The sequence below is a fragment of the Stegostoma tigrinum genome, chromosome 25 (genome assembly GCF_030684315.1).
Source record: "Stegostoma tigrinum isolate sSteTig4 chromosome 25, sSteTig4.hap1, whole genome shotgun sequence".
Classification (NCBI taxonomy): Eukaryota; Metazoa; Chordata; class Chondrichthyes; order Orectolobiformes; family Stegostomatidae; genus Stegostoma; species Stegostoma tigrinum.
In genome coordinates, this window is record NC_081378.1 from 14,970,086 (window position 1) to 14,985,932 (window position 15,847).

At 39.6% G+C, this 15,847-nt stretch overlaps 1 protein-coding gene across 2 annotated transcripts in view; it reads left to right on the top strand.

The window, feature by feature from the left end:
- The window catches only part of exoc4 (exocyst complex component 4), a 449,005-nt gene that overhangs the window by 412,363 nt on the left and 20,795 nt on the right, over nucleotides 1-15,847 (top strand). For both annotated transcript variants that reach the window (XM_059654495.1, XM_059654496.1), the window contains 2 exons: nucleotides 3,026-3,204; nucleotides 6,981-7,140. In XM_059654495.1, the coding sequence (XP_059510478.1) occupies nucleotides 3,026-3,204; nucleotides 6,981-7,140 (339 nt within the window). The remainder of the gene's footprint in view (nucleotides 1-3,025; nucleotides 3,205-6,980; nucleotides 7,141-15,847) is intronic.

A 15,847-nucleotide genomic window follows, 5' to 3' on the forward strand; every position in this document is an offset into this window, starting at 1 on the left:
TCTATGGACATGTTTTAAATAAAACACATTTTAAAACAGAAGTGTGAAGCGTAGAGTGGGTTTATTGGTGATGAGAACAAAACAGTTGAAATTTCAGATGTGACTTCTCTTCAAACCTGGAAGTAGTTGTAGATGACTAATGTTTAGGGAACAGAAAATAAAACTGATTAGGAAGGGAAAATGATCAGTTCTTGTTTTATAACAAACTATGATTTCTTAGGAAATGTTATCCCAGCTCCTGATGAAATGTGGCAAGGTCTGGATAACAAAGTTCTCGATATCAAGAGAAAAAAGTCCACTTTTCCATCAAAGATTGAACACAGGCAATTGATTTGATTTGGGCATGTGTCTCTAAGTACAGTGAAAAGCTTTGTTTGCAAGCAATACAGTCAGTTCATAGTAAGCAAGAATATACAGATCATAGGGTTAAAAACTCTTGGGCAGAGTGAGGTATTCAGGTTACATCACACAGTACATGCATGAGCAAAATCAACATTAACAAGATCAACATTATGTGAAGTTGGAGACCCCATTCATCAGTCTAATAAGGAGAGGGAAGAAGCTGTTCGTGAACCTGTTGGTGTGTGTGTGTTTAAGCTCCTGTATCTTGTACCTGACAGAAGAGGTCATAGGAGAGCATTACTGGGGTGGGATGGGTCTTTGATGGTGTTGACAGCTTCTCCATGGCAATGAGAGGTGTAAATGGATGGAAGGTTGGCTTCTCTGATGGTTAAGGCTGTGCACACAACCATCTGTCATTTCTTACGGTCTTTGGCGGAGCAGGTGCCATACCAGTCCATTGTGCACCTAGATAGTATGCTTTCTGTGGTGCATCTGTAAAAATGGGTGAGGGTCCTTATGCACATGCTGAATTTCTATGCCGCCTGAGGAAGAAGAGGCATTGTCATGCCTTGGTGACAGTCGCATCTACATGGGAAGTCCAGGACAGGTGATCAGTTATCGTCACTTCTAGAAAATCGTCGCTATCAACCTCTGTTCCGTTGATTATATATGGGGGCGTGTTCTCCTTTCTTTCTGAAGGCAATGATCAGTTCTTTCGTTTTGCCAACATTGAGAAAGAGTCATTATCATTGTACAACGCCACCACGCCTTCTATCTTGCTCACGAGCAGAAAGAAACCTATTTGCAGGCATTGATATCTCATTATTACCTGTCCTCACCCCATTCATGTACAATTTACTATTCTCCCAAGCAGTAGAGATAAGCTAAATGGTCATTTCCCAACATGAGCTAGTACCTGGTGGTTCCCGCTTGCTACTTGCTCCTCTGAGCCTCTATCTCGGCCAGCAGTCCCTAACATCTTGGGCTTTGTTTAATAGACAGCGACCATCTGCTCTCCCCATCTACGGAGATTGACGTTAGATCCTCATCAGCCTCACTACATTACCATAGCACAATTCTGACTCACTTAAAATATAGTAATGCACTTGAGTACTGCACTTTGGATTGCACCAACAACTTACATTGTTTTGCTGCTGCAAGGCCATTTTACGCATAGAAGCAAACACTATCTCACGGAAAAGAGCAAGGTGCATTTCATGAGATAACAAGGTGTAGAGCTGGATAAACACAGCAGGCCAAGCAGCAACAGAGGAGCAGGAAAGCTGACGTCTTGGGTCAAGACCCTTCTTCAGAAATGCATTTCATCGTTCTTTTGCTGCCTTAACACTCATTTACCCCTAATTGGATGTTCACAGCATTTTCTTCATGCCTTGCGTTGCCTCTTTGCACTTATCTTATTCAGAATTCAAGGGCTCAATGTATTTCTGCCCTGTCTTGCCTTTTAGCACAGTTGCAAAACCAAGTGGCTTGTCATGCTTTCAGCAGTGACAGTCATGGGGGCAGAAAACTTACTATATGGTATGTCAGTGCCACACCTACAGCCAATGGCAGCAGCTAATGTAGCAAACACACAGGATGTGCTTTAACCAAACAGCTGTGCCTCAAAGTTGAAGTGGAGTGGCCCTTAGATAAGTCCACAGGAACTGTCTTCAGTCATGGGGTACTGGCACAATAAGTCACTCTCACTCCAGGGGCTGGGCATAGTCAAGCATTCTGGTGGTCAGCGTCAGAGAATCTGTATGTTGTACTCCAGAAAGTGGGACATGGTCAGTCCTGCAGGTCCCACTACAAACAGTCTAGTATTAGCAGTAAATCAGTTAGGGAGCTGGACAGACATGAGACTTCGAGGCCATGGCGTTGACGTTCCTTTTTCTTTCTCCACAGCCATTTCTGTAGACATTTTTCCATCTTCATGTTGTCCAAAGTAGTGTAGTTTGTGACGGTTTCAAGTGAATTTACTTTTGTAATATAGACCAGCTAATCTGTGTTCATTTGATTTAGTTGAAGGGTAAATGTTGTGTGATGTAGGAGCAGGTTATATAATACCTCTTTAATCACACCAGTCCTTGCACTGATATTGCCCGCATAAAGGTGTTAAGCGGAAAATTCCAAAACATTGTCAACTCCACTCATCCATAGTCCAAAAAAAACTCAGTGGTGATACTACAGGAGGTTAGGTGGAAGTAACTGGACCTTTTCTTCCTGGAGATGGCCATTGCCCAGTAAGTGACACAAATATTCCTGATAAATATGTATGTCACTAACAGTCTTTGTGAGATTCTTCCATAAGTGTAACATTGTATAATCCATTTCAAATTAAGCAGTCCTGCTGAGTTTATTTCAATTTTTTTTTGATAGGATTGGTTGGTCACCAAGCACGTTACTATCCTGCAGTTAAGATATCTCCTCATACAGAATAGCCAGCCCCAGTGGCAATAATTAACAACTTATTACTGCTGATGAATTGGTTACAGATACTAATTAATCTGAACACAGACATTTTTCATTAGATCAAAGCTGAATGGTGGTAATAGAAGCCAAAGGCCTCAAAAAATTCATTATTCTATGCACATAATTCCTGATTAATAGTTTTTCTCTCGAGCAGTTCTTTGCTCAATCATTCCAGTTACTGAGACTTCACTATTTTCTCTTGTTTCTTCAGAGTTCACTGCTTTCACTATTTAATCCCACTGGCCAAGCAAGGCAACTATGCCATTGTTGCAAATGCAGAGAGCATGGATTATGACCCCTTGGTGGTGCGACTGAACAAAGATATCAGTGCCATTGAGGAAGCGATGAGTGGCAGTCTGCAGCAACACAAGTTCCAATACATTTTTGAAGGTAAAGGGTTGAAGCTGAATCAATACAGCTAAATGTGATTGCATGAAAATCGCTTTGTGATAATTGACTTTCAGCCATTAATGCACCAGAAAATCAATTGCTGAAATCATTGTTGGATTCAGAAGAGATTTACTGACAAACAATACCTCCATCCCTGAATTGCAGTTATGTAATACACACTCAAGCATAATTATGAACTAAATTGATGCAATGCCTCCCATTTGGTTACATGTGTAACAGTGCATTTGCATTGTCTCTTTCCCTTCAATTACAAATTTCCTTTAAAGACAAATTCAAAAGCTGTTGCATTGTGAAAAGGATATCTTGAAACAAAATCGGCATCATTAATTAAATATTTGAAGAGGATATCATCCAACATTTTGTGCAACATGATAGTTCATGTGGTATTGGGATGAATGTTACACTAAAATAGCAACCAACTAGGGTTAAACAGTGAATGTAAACTGTAAAGAGAAACATTTCACATCCTTGGGATATCTGAGTGCTTTACAGCCAATTAATTATTTTTGAAGTGCAGTTTTTGAAGTATAGAGCTGACACTTTGAGATAAAAGTGCAGATACTCAACTTTTTGGTAATGATGGTTACCTTCTCCTTCACCACAACATTTATATTGAGGGATTTCATTGAGCTACCTCCCGATTTAGATTTTTCACTAGACTAGATTCTGCAGTTTGTCCATTCAAATTAGTCAGCCATTCCATTTAAGGCAGGATTGGCACTGCTGCAAATGGCACCTTACAGTCCTGCACAGGATCATACCTAGTGACAAAATTTCTCCGCCATTACCTTTAGAATATTGGACATTGTCATTTAATTGCTTTTGTCATTGATTTAAGGCCTCAGTCACAGCTCATCCTGTTAGCAGTTTTATCATTGCAAATTCCTCCATCTACTTTACAAAGCTGCTGGATTGTCTCACAAAGATTCATTACCAGATGACAGAGCCCTGAAGGGAAAATATAAGGAACATTAGGTACAGTTTAGTGAAAAACAGCAAGAATGGGTGTAAGACTTAGATCAATAAATTATGAAAACCACATTAAGAGCTTGTACCTTTTGGAAAATAAATGACAATGTTATGGGTAGGGGAGAAATAGGACATAATTTATTCTTGAAATTTATAAAGGAATCACTGAGTTAATATTGGTAGTAGATAAAAGAAAAAGAAGCATGAACCTTTTAAAATTTTCAGAAACCTTAATGTTAAATTTGAATAGTTTATTTAGTTTGTATTTGAGATCTATGACCTTGTAGACTGTCATAATCAAGTCAGGGGATCCCTGGCATAACTCTGCAGAGATCAGTATCCACTCACCAAGTCGCCCTTTATTATTACATGGCGAGTCCTTGAAACTGATCCAGCTTCCTCAGAGTCAGCTCTCAGAGTGAAGACAATGTCTGATACTCCTGTTCTTGTCTGTCACCCGGGGTTCGCTAATTGGACCAGACTAATAGCCCCAGTCAAGGAATTCATATTCTAGGAGGCCACCTGGCCGACTTCATTACAGTCATTACATGCCTCCCCCTCCTAGTCCAAACACATAGGTCAGTTCTTTATTTTTTGTAGCTCCTCCATGGGCATTTTAGAACCAGGTCAGATACCACCAACTGTCCCTCTGATATGGGCAGCATCTAATGGACGGTGGCTCGACCCTTGCTCCCAGAGTATCTCAGAAGAAATTCATTCCCTTCTTCACGTGGCAAAGGCATTGTCATGGCCACATCTGCTGTGTCCATCTCAGATTCTGAGATATCTTCAATGCTTGACGGAAAGGAAGAATCCACGTGTTCCAGAGCAGTTGAAATGGCTGTTGAGGAGCCAGGCACATTTTGCTCCTGCACGATTTGCGAGTTTGCAGTTTTCATTTGGTCCACTTGCAAGTTCAGGACCATCACATCTACCCAAACTATATACCTCACTGGACCTGACCTCGCATCGACTATGCCCCTTACCCATGTAGGGCCATTCCATGGCTCCTACACCAAACTTTGTATCCTGAAGTAAACTGTATCTCCCGCTAAGCAGAGTCTTATCTCTGGTATTGGCATTCCTGGTGCCGTTTCACCCTCCTGTAAGGTCCAGGAAGATCAAATTTAACTTGGTGCAGTGTCTTCTCCCCATTAGCAACCCTGCTGGATCTAACCCTATGGTTGCATGGCAGGTGGTCCTTTAGTCAAATAGGAACTGGGACAGTTTGGCATCGAATGAAGCTGTAGGCTGTTTCTTTAAGTTTGCCTCCAAAGTTTGGACTGTGCTTTCTACCAGACCATTAGGTGTTGGATGGTACAGAGCTGCCTTATATGTCAAATACCATTCAACTTTACGAAATATTCAAACTCCCTGCTGGTAAACAATGGCCTGCTATCAATGATCATTGCTTCTGGGAGTCTGTGTATCACAAAAAATGCGCAGTTTTTCTGTTTTCGTCCCTGCATTTGACAACTGAACTCTGTGGATATCCAGCACCTTTGAATGGATGTCCACAATGACTAAGAATATTCAGCCCAAGAAAGGACCTGTTTCATTGATGTGTAAGTGAGTCCAGGGTGATATTTGTTAAAAGCTGATTCAACAGTCAATGAATCGGCCACATTGGTATCAACCTCCATTTGTACTGGGTAACCATTTATCCAAATGTTTATTGATTTATTCTGATTTAGATGTTGTTAAGCAATTTAAATGTTCCAAACCAGTTGTAGGCAGATTTCCAGGGTATACAGCGTCCTGCATACCAGCCTATGCGTTCTTTGACTCAATAGGGGTGTCATGGGATTCTTTTGATGTCTTAAGTCTGTATGCTGGCAGCAGCTACAATGGCTTGCTGGCCCAGATCCTGAAGAAAGTTTTAACCGTTTAGCCAAGGCTTGATTTTGCATTTGGAGTTTTGCTGTGGGCTGACCTAAAGTTCCTTTGTTTTGGATATGTCCTGAGTGAGGGTATGCAATTGCCTTCTCTCAAGTGGTGTTCCCCAAGCTCAGGCTGGTGAGGCTGTCCACTTCCATTGGAATACCCTACAATTTATATGGTCCACTCGCCGCATTTTCCAGTGATAAATCCAGTTGCCATGCTTGTTTGAAGTCTAGTTGGGCTTCAGCTAGTAAGCACCTTTGCATGGTTACATCATTTATCCCACTCTGACACTGAAATAACTCCACAGAAGCCGGTATCCCATCACCAAGTCACCCTTTTTTAAACATGGAGAGTCCTAAACACTGATCTAGCTCCCTCAGCCAGAAATCAGAGTGAACAAGATGTCTGACACTCATGTCGGTATCTGTCAGCCAGGACTCCCTGATTGGAGCTGTTAATTTTGTGAGTTTCACTTGACTGACCTTGTTACAATCACTACAGTACTGGGCGCAATTCCCTGTGAAAAGGGACGAGAAGGTAACTGCAATTGATCTGTGTATTCTGAAGCTTGCTGAAAGAAAAGTAAGCTAAAGTTGCTGCTTATAATTGTTATAAAAATGAAAATTCATTCATGGTAGTGGAAGGGAGTTGTGCAGACAAGGAAGCAAATTGCAGCAGTGATTCCTCATGAGAGGCCAGATGAAACACTTCTGCTCCCAATGTTACTTTCAATGAGTATGGATAATGGATAATAATAATAGACATAGACTTGGATGTTGATGCACTCCACATTCAATAGATAGCAATTCTGCTCGAGTTGGGACTAAGTGACTGACATTAATTCTGAGAGACTTGTAATTGTTTTTATTCCTCCCGTATCTCTTCCTGCATCACAAATTTAGGCCTGGGCCACCTGATTTCCTGCATTTTGATCAATGGTGCACAGTATTTCAAGCGGATCAGTGAATCAGGAATCAAGAAGATGTGCAGGAACATATTTGTACTGCAGCAGAACCTGACCAACATTACCATGTCTCGGGAGGCGGACCTGGACTTTGCAAGGTTAGTACGTGAAATCAACTTTTTCAGGATGAATCAAGTCTGACAATTATAAGTATCAGTCTCTGGCCTTCTCTTCCAGACACTCATTTGTTGTGGGGAAAGATAGTAAAGATCTACTTTTCTTGTGGCCAGGAGTAGTTGCTAGAGACTTACAAAGCGTAATAACAGCACTATTGTTAGTTGGGTCCTAAAAACAATGGGTGAGATCTGTTTCTTAAATTGGGGATGATATTCCCACAAATCATATTTCTGCTGCTTTAAAGGCCTTATGCTGGAATCTCATCCTCACCCAAGTCACTGACCACACTTCAGACACAAGTAACCAATATGTGAGTCACCAAGAATTACATCTGTTGATATCATAGAGGAGGTTTTCAAAATAAAGTTTTCTTAAGCAAACCATTAACAGGCACCTTTTAAAAGCTTTTAATATGAGACAGTATTGAATATATTAAAGAACTGACTAGTGTACACTAATAAAACTAGTAAATGGATATTTTATAAAGTTATTTTCAGTTATTTGTATTAGATTGCTCACAGGTGTCACGCTGGACACTTGCAAAGATACATTTTTTGATTAACCCAGTTTTAGCTGCATTAATGAGGCTACAATAAATCTTGACTATGAAATATTTCATAGAAAATTTACTTGCAAGGAAAGGAAATATGCCTGCATTGTAACTGCTGCCCAACAGCCCTGCTTCATGAAAGTTTTTTAATTTGTGACTTTGCAAAAGAATTTGAGATGAAGCCTGAGCCGTAACTTCACTTTGAAACTAACACAATTTTGGTTGCACTTTGTGACCATATTAACAATTAGTGCAAAACCTGGAAAGTCTACCCCTCAATCTTGATCTCCCCAACCCATATTCACCTGGTTTTTCTAGCATTGCCATGACAATAGCGAAACAAAATGTGGTGTGATGACCTCATTCACTTATTATCATGTCATTTAAACACACTTGTTCAAGTTTGGATGATGGAGCCTGTTACTATCTTCACCTTTGGCAAAACTTTCTCCAAAACCAGAGGAAAATTTAGCCTGCACATTTGGCTGCTGAGACTGTGTAAATGCTTACAGTCAATATTTCGCCATTGCACTTGGGCAATTCATTTCTAACAGTTGCTATCAAGTAAGAGTGAAGCTATTCATAAAGTCAATCTTAGACTTGTCTAAGGACCTATGGTTTGATCAGGGGCAGGGATTCAATTAACTTAAATTTAGAGCCAGGTAATAAAGATTATTAAACCTCTCATTGCATCACCTTCAAGCTTTGAGTTACATCTTTGTTCAAACCGTTGGAGCTATTTCTACTTACGTAAACTTTCACTTTTTAGTATGGAAGTTTAATGTGTTTTCTGTGAAATGCATTTGACTGATGGTGCCCTCTGGCTAGCATGGGCCAAGCAAAAAGCAATTTGTGACTCTGCAATCGTATAGATACAAGAAGGGTTATTATTAGAGATAAATTATGGCCTACACCAGTTGTGTCTAAAAACTGCTTACAATGTGTTCCACCCTCAGGGTAACGAACAGTGTAGTAAAGACATAAATAACAAAAGATGTTTTTAGATGAAGAAAACCATTGAAACTAGTTGTTCCCATCTTTTCATGTGAACAAACCTATCATCTTCCCATTAAAGTGTCCAGTTGGTCCCTTAATGATTCAATGTCTTGCCCTCAACATCTCTTGCTGTTAACTATTCCAGCCGTAGGCTATGTCTCTGAAATGAAGTACAACTGATGTCTGTCTTAAATTTCTCCTTTACAACTCTCAACCTTGGTGGGTCTACCAGGTGCACAGACAAATACAGATAAAGTATAAAATGACCACATTACGTCTGTTATTGTCTTTTCTTAACCCTGCCAACCCCCAGCTGTGTCTTGTTTGTGTTTAGTTTAATTTGCAATTAATAGAAAGGACCAATTCTCTCCTTTGTCTTTTGCGCCAGGAGGCTCTATACCATCTGCACTATTGCTCATCCTCTACCTCTTCGCCACATGCATTTAAAAAAGCTATTTTCCAAGACCTTTCAGAAGTGAAGAAGAGTCAATCTGGACTCAATGTTAACTCTGTTCCTCTTCGCAGATGTTGCCGAACCTGCTGACTTTCTCCAGCATTCTCTGTGTTTCTTGTGAATGATATATCCTAGGTAGTTCTGTAAATAATTCTCTTACAGAATGTGGCAATTTTATCAACAACTAATGTTTCCTTAAAAGATTAATATTAAATAACATTTCAGTTGGCAAAACCTATTTCTTGGACTAGGATTGAAATCTGTCTCTGTTTGTATGCCCTTGGTGAGCCAGGAGTAGTATTCTGACTCTTTCCTAACTTCCAATAGTTAGAAGTTCCTGAAGGCTTAGTGAAATGTAAACACAGTAAAAAAATTTACCACTCCATACATTGGCTAGTTCGTTTCCAGCTTGTCCATGCAGTGCTTTCAACTATTCTGCCACACAGTTTTCCAGAAATGCTTCAGTTTGATGTCATCTTCATGCACATTAAGCCTTAGAACCAATAGTGTCCTGATGTGACACTTGGTTGTCAATTTGGAACATGTAGGTCTATGGTATAAATTTGCACCTTGTTCACCAAGTTTTCAGATACAACATGGGCCCTGCAGTATTGTTTTTCAAAGAGCCAGGCATCCAACTGATGTCTGGTGATTTTTAAGAACCCTGCAATTGAACGGTTTCTGAGAATACTGAGGTGTGTTGTAGGAGACGGTGTGCTAAGCTGTGGATTTGGCAGAAAATGTTACTGCATCCACACAGGACTGGCAAAGGATCTTGTGAAATGTGCATGCAATGGCCGTTGAAGGGTTGGGCGCAGGGGTAATAATTCCCCCGAGTCTAAGCATGACATAGTAGAACTTACACAGAGTAAAAGCTGTATATGATTTACATTCACAAGTTGGAGACCAATTCCAACTACCTCCTTGACAATGACAAGAGGCTGTTCGGTAGGTCAGCCAATCCACCCAGCATCTCAGTCTGTTCTTCATTTGTAGCAGTATAGGTCTGTAACTTCATCAGCCACTGAACTGGCAAACCATCCATTAGTAAAATCCTCAATTTTTGCCCTTTTTTGTACTGAATAAGCTGGCAATCTATGGCTGGAAGTATTTATGGGCTAGGCAATTCCAAGAATTGTTAGGTGGCAATATTAATTAAATTCGGCAATAGGGAGGGGGTTATTACAAGGTTTTCAGTGGTTACTCAAGACACTTCAGGAGTCACTGAAGAGGATTCCTGCACTGCAGTTTCTGCACTGCTGGAACTCCAAAAGGAGTTCTATGAATTAGTACAGGTCTGTGACTTCATCAGCCACTGAATTTCGTTGTTGGAGTCAGGATTCGGAACAACTTGATCAACCAGAACAGGAGCCGTCATCGAGGCAATCTATGATGGAGCAACTCTTGAGAGACAATTTCAAGGACAGGTCTATAAAAGTGGAGAATTATAATCCTTCGTAAAGTTTAATGAGATCTGATCCCTCACATCTGGTGGAATTGCTGAGTAATTTGTGAAATTTGTTGTTTGATGCATACTATGAGGGTTCCATCATGGTGTTAGCGAGTTTTGAGAAGACTTGTAGCTCAGGTTGAGTTCCTGGGTGTGAGTTTGCTTGCTGAGCTGGAAGGTTAGTTTTCAGACGTTTCATCACCATTCTAGGTAACATCATCAGTGAGCCTCCGATGAAGCGCTGGTATTATGTCCCGCTTTCTATTTATCTGTTTAGGTTTCCTTGTGTTGGTGATGTCATTTCCTGTTCTTTTTCTTAGAGGATGGTAGATTGGCTCCAAATCAATGTGTTTGTTGATGGAGTTCCGGTTGGAATGCCATGCTTCTAGGAATTCTCGTGCGTGTCTTTGTTTGGCTTGTCCTAGGATGGATGCGTTGTCCCAATCAAAGTGGTGTCCTTCCTCATGGTGTGTTATCTATATTTATGATTCGTTAATTATAATCTTTAGAAGTTGTACATGTAATGCACTGTTCTACCATATATAGCAAGGTTTACTGTTCAAAGCCACGCAATCTCGTGGTTTTGTTCTCTTAATAAGCCCCAAGGTGCTGTCATTTTTTCCACCTTAAAAATAAAATATACTGGTCCCTGTCCAGGTTGTAACATAACTGCGGCAGTATAGGCCAGATTGGAGATCGTAATAGGAGGTGGTGACAATAAACTTAATTCTAATTTTAATTCCAATGTTTTCACCCTGCAGAAAACACTCCAACTATCTGCTCTATCCATGTGTCTCAGAGTTTTATTTTCTGCTGTATGTTCATGCCACAGCCTCTGTTGCTCTAGCGAAAATAATTATTGTTTGTCCAACCTCTTCTTTTAACTAATACATTCCGATCCAGATAACATCCTGGTAAACTTCTTTTGCACTCCTTCCAATGGGTCCAGATCCTTGTGGGGACCAGCACTGCATTCTGTACTCCAAATGTGGCCTAACTAAAATCCTCTTCACTATAACCTTCATTGCAGTAAAGTTCTTGGCATTTGTCCAATAGCTTTTCAACCTTTTTTGGAGAAAGTTATTGCAGGTAGTGCTGCAAGTTGAGGAGAAATATCCTATTAATATAAATGGTGCTGATGCAGTCTGAAATATTGAACTTGTACAGATCTTAACAAATTCAAGCCAAAATGTTTGAAAAATCAAGTAGAGAGTTTAATGAAAGTATTAAAAGTGTGAACTCAATAAGCAACCAAAACAGGTTATTGTAAAATATAAGATATTTTACTGTTCAGATTTTAATTTCATGTAAGTTCTTGTGAAAATAGTTCACTGAAAATTATACTCAAAAGGCATTCCAAAGAACAGAATAATCTAGTGGCCAGATTAAACAATGGTGATTCATTTTATGAATAGAAACCACTATGTCATAGTGTGCACTTTTGAAAATATTTATCATAGATCAATCTCCTCTGCTAAATAGGCATTTGTTAACTTTTCAGTCAAATGCATGCCCCAACATGGCAAATTTATTAGGTATTTGTTGACTTCTGGTGTAGAGAGTCTGGAATTTGTGCAATATCTGCTTAAGCAAGGTTTAAAGGTTGATGTAATTGGACAAAACCATGAAAAGAATGTTGGAGGTGGGAAATGAAAAATTGAGGGAGGAAAGGGTAGGATGGAGGAGTAATAGGTGGAGAGATGGAGACAAAAGGGGAAAGAGGTTAGAGAAGAGACAAGGAGAAGAGCTAAATTTATGCAATACTTAGAACCAGGAATCATAATTGTAGTAGATAATGTTCACCATCACAAAATTCTATTCAGAGGTACAGAAGGGAGATGGGGGGATCCAAGTTCGTGCAAATCACCCTAAGGATAACCAATCAGATCTTGATCTGTGATTAATGGGAAACAAATTGTGAAGCTACAATACTCATCAGGTGCGAGTTCCCATAAAATCAATTCAGGGCATTCATTTCTTGCAGAAATAAAAATTTCCTAGGCTCCAAGAACTATCGAAAGACTTGGCATTTATATAACACTTCAAATCCTAGGGTACCTCAAAGCAGTTGGAGAGTTTCTTTTAGCTTGAATAAATGATTCCAGTTTTAAGCATTAATAATGTGTCTAGAATCTTCGTAAAATATTTTGGTACAATAAGGTTGTTACAACCAGATTGGGTCTGCAAACAGCAAGTGAGATACTTTTGACTCCGAAATCCTTCCTTGCACAGCCTCTGGAGGCATAACCGGTAATGCAGTCCTTTAATGCTTTGTCCCAATATGACCATGATACTTTTCAAAGAAATAAGATTTGTACGTGGGGCATTTACCAGAGAATGGGTTATCGTCCTACTACTACAAACCAGTCCTTCATGTTAAATCTGTGCTCATCATAAACTTTGACCAGTAACATCCTTGTACACTTGAGCTGTATTCTGAAGGAAGAACAAATATTTCCAGGCATTGTGCCTTTTTAAATTAACATTTAGCATGTGGAACAGCAGCCCCTGGTGCATTCTCCCTGGTGCTGCCTCAACTTATTAGAGCTGACTTGCCACCCATTCAGCAGCCTTTTCTCAGGCAATATGAGTTGTTGCTTCTTTTGAAATTTGGCATTCTTGTGATTGTCGTGATAGGTGCAAGTTGAAAAACATTGTTTGTATATCTCTACTTTCAGTAATTCTCATAACATTTACCTTAATGATTTTGAGATTCATTAAATTTGCAGTCATTTAATCTTAACATGTTTTAACCAGCAAAATTAGATAAGTCCTAAAATTTTACCAGCCACTAAGCCTCTTATTGAGTGACTTTTATGAAATAAACATACCAAGCCACTCTTCCTGGAACCTAGGATGAACATTGCAGTTTGATTCAGACATGTGATCTCTCTTCAACACCCCATAAGTATGAGAGATGTTGAACACACTGTGCTTTGATTGTTGCTTTCAAATTATCTTTAATTGATTGGCGATGTGCTCACAATAATACCAGAGTTGAATAATGTGTGCTTTATTAGTCAATAGCTGCTCTTTGTCATGCCTTCTGATTTGTGATGAGATGACTTTTACAGGGAATTCCTGTATAACTAAATAAGTCAGTGAGTGGAAATCAGGGCTGTAAGATCTGTCTCTGCCAGATTCCTGCGAAGTTGTAATTGATCCATTTTTGTTTTACTCCGTCTTGCTTTCTCTTTAGTTCAAATTGTGGACCTCTGCCCATAAATTAACTTTTCTCTGACAACATAGTTAAGATCAAAAATGTGTATGATGAGTCACAGCATGAATTACATTCTAAATGGTTTATTTTTGGCAGCTATTGCTCAGTAGCAGTAATAATCTCGCCATAGAGTCAGAAATAGTACTGAAATCCAACTCCCAGTAATGAATATCTAATTTAGGTTGACATTGAATTCGGTAATGAGAGACTGCTGCACTATTGGAGGTGTTAATCAATGGATAAAAGTCTAAACTAAGGTTCTGTTTATCCTCCCATTTAGAGTCAACAATCCTCATGGCATTATTCTGAGTGCAGCAGGGGAGTTTCCACCATTGTCGTGGTCTGCATTTATTTATTATGCAACATAAACAAATTCTCTGATTTCTATGTGTGACAAGATTGCATGGAGTCCATGTGTCTGAACGCTGGTCCCCCTAATGTATAACTAAATACAGCATTTAAGTAACTGAGCAGGCTACTGACTGTGGATCAAAACTAGTGCCTCCATTAAAGAACAGCTACTTATATTTATGTCTTACATTTAATGCTGTAAAACATGGGAATGCTATCAGATAAATTAGGCATTGCACCACATAGGAAGGTATTAAAATAGGTGACCAAATCATAGTTAAAGAGTCAGGTTTTAAGGAGTGTATGAAAGGAGAAAAGAAAGATGGTGTATTTCAGGCTAATTAGGGCTGTTCTCAATGCATTGTCAATGAACTTGTGTTCATTGACAATGCAACAAATACAGTACTTAAAAATGAATTGTCATGATTCTAGACCAATACAACCTCCTTCAGATTTTAGATCAGTGGTACTCAACACTTAATCAACCAGACAAGTGTGAGATTTATGGTTGATTAAGTGTCGAGTAACGCTGGTCTTGCTAACGTTGATCTCACCTCATGCATGCCCTTTGCAATGTAACCTGTATGCCTGTAGGTCTTACTTTGCTTTCTGTAATCTGCCTATATCACTCGTAAACAAAGCTTTTCACCGTATTTTGGTACAAGTGGCAATAAATAAATGAATCAATTCAGAGCCAGTCACTTCTTGCTTGGTGTTTCTGATCTTTATTCTGAAACTTTAACATTTTCAGTTCACCATTGTTCTTTCACTAAACTCATAGTGGATTGAAATTCTTCTAGCTTCATATTAGTGGGACATATCTACACCCTGTCAGAAGAATATATTGTATGCTCTACAATGTAATAACCTATTTGATCTTGGCTGATCCAAACATTTAACAAGATTTCCACTAGTAAGTCTTTTTGAACATGCTGATTCATACATAAACGGACTTTGTTGTCTTTAGTGACACCAAAAAGGCCAGTCTGTGCTTCAGGAGGGCAGAGGTTCATTATCCTTTAAGCTAACTACAGGCTATTTTCAGATACCGAACTATTGATACTGCTAAACTCCCAATGCTCAATGCAATCTTAATGGAGCTGAAGTCGTATTCATGTGAATTACAACTCACAGCAGTATATGGAGCTAGGAGAAAATTATTTACTTTGACTTTGTGGAGGCCTTCAGAAATTCCTTTGTAATCTATGAGCAAACCGGTTGATGTGGTGTATATGGATTTCAGCAAGGCAGTCGATAAGGTTCCTGACATTAGGCTATTGTACAAAATGCGGAGGAATGGGATTGTGGGAGATATAGCAGTTTGGATCGGAAATTGGCTTGCTGAAAGAAGACAGAGGGTGGTAGTTGATGGGAAATGTTCATTCTGGAGACCAGTTACTAGTGGTGTACCGCAAGGGTTGATGTTGAGTCCACTGCTGTTGGTCATTTTTATAAATGACCTGGATGAGAGCGTAGAAGGATGGGTTAGTAAATTTGCAGACAACACTGAGGTCGGTGGAGTTGTGGATAGTGACGAAGGATGCTGTAGGTTGCAGAGGGATATAGATAAGCTGCAGAGCTGGGCAGAGAGGTGGCAAATGGAGTTTAATGCAGACAAGTGTGAGGTGATGCACTTTGGTAGGAGTAACCGGAAGGCAAAGTACTGG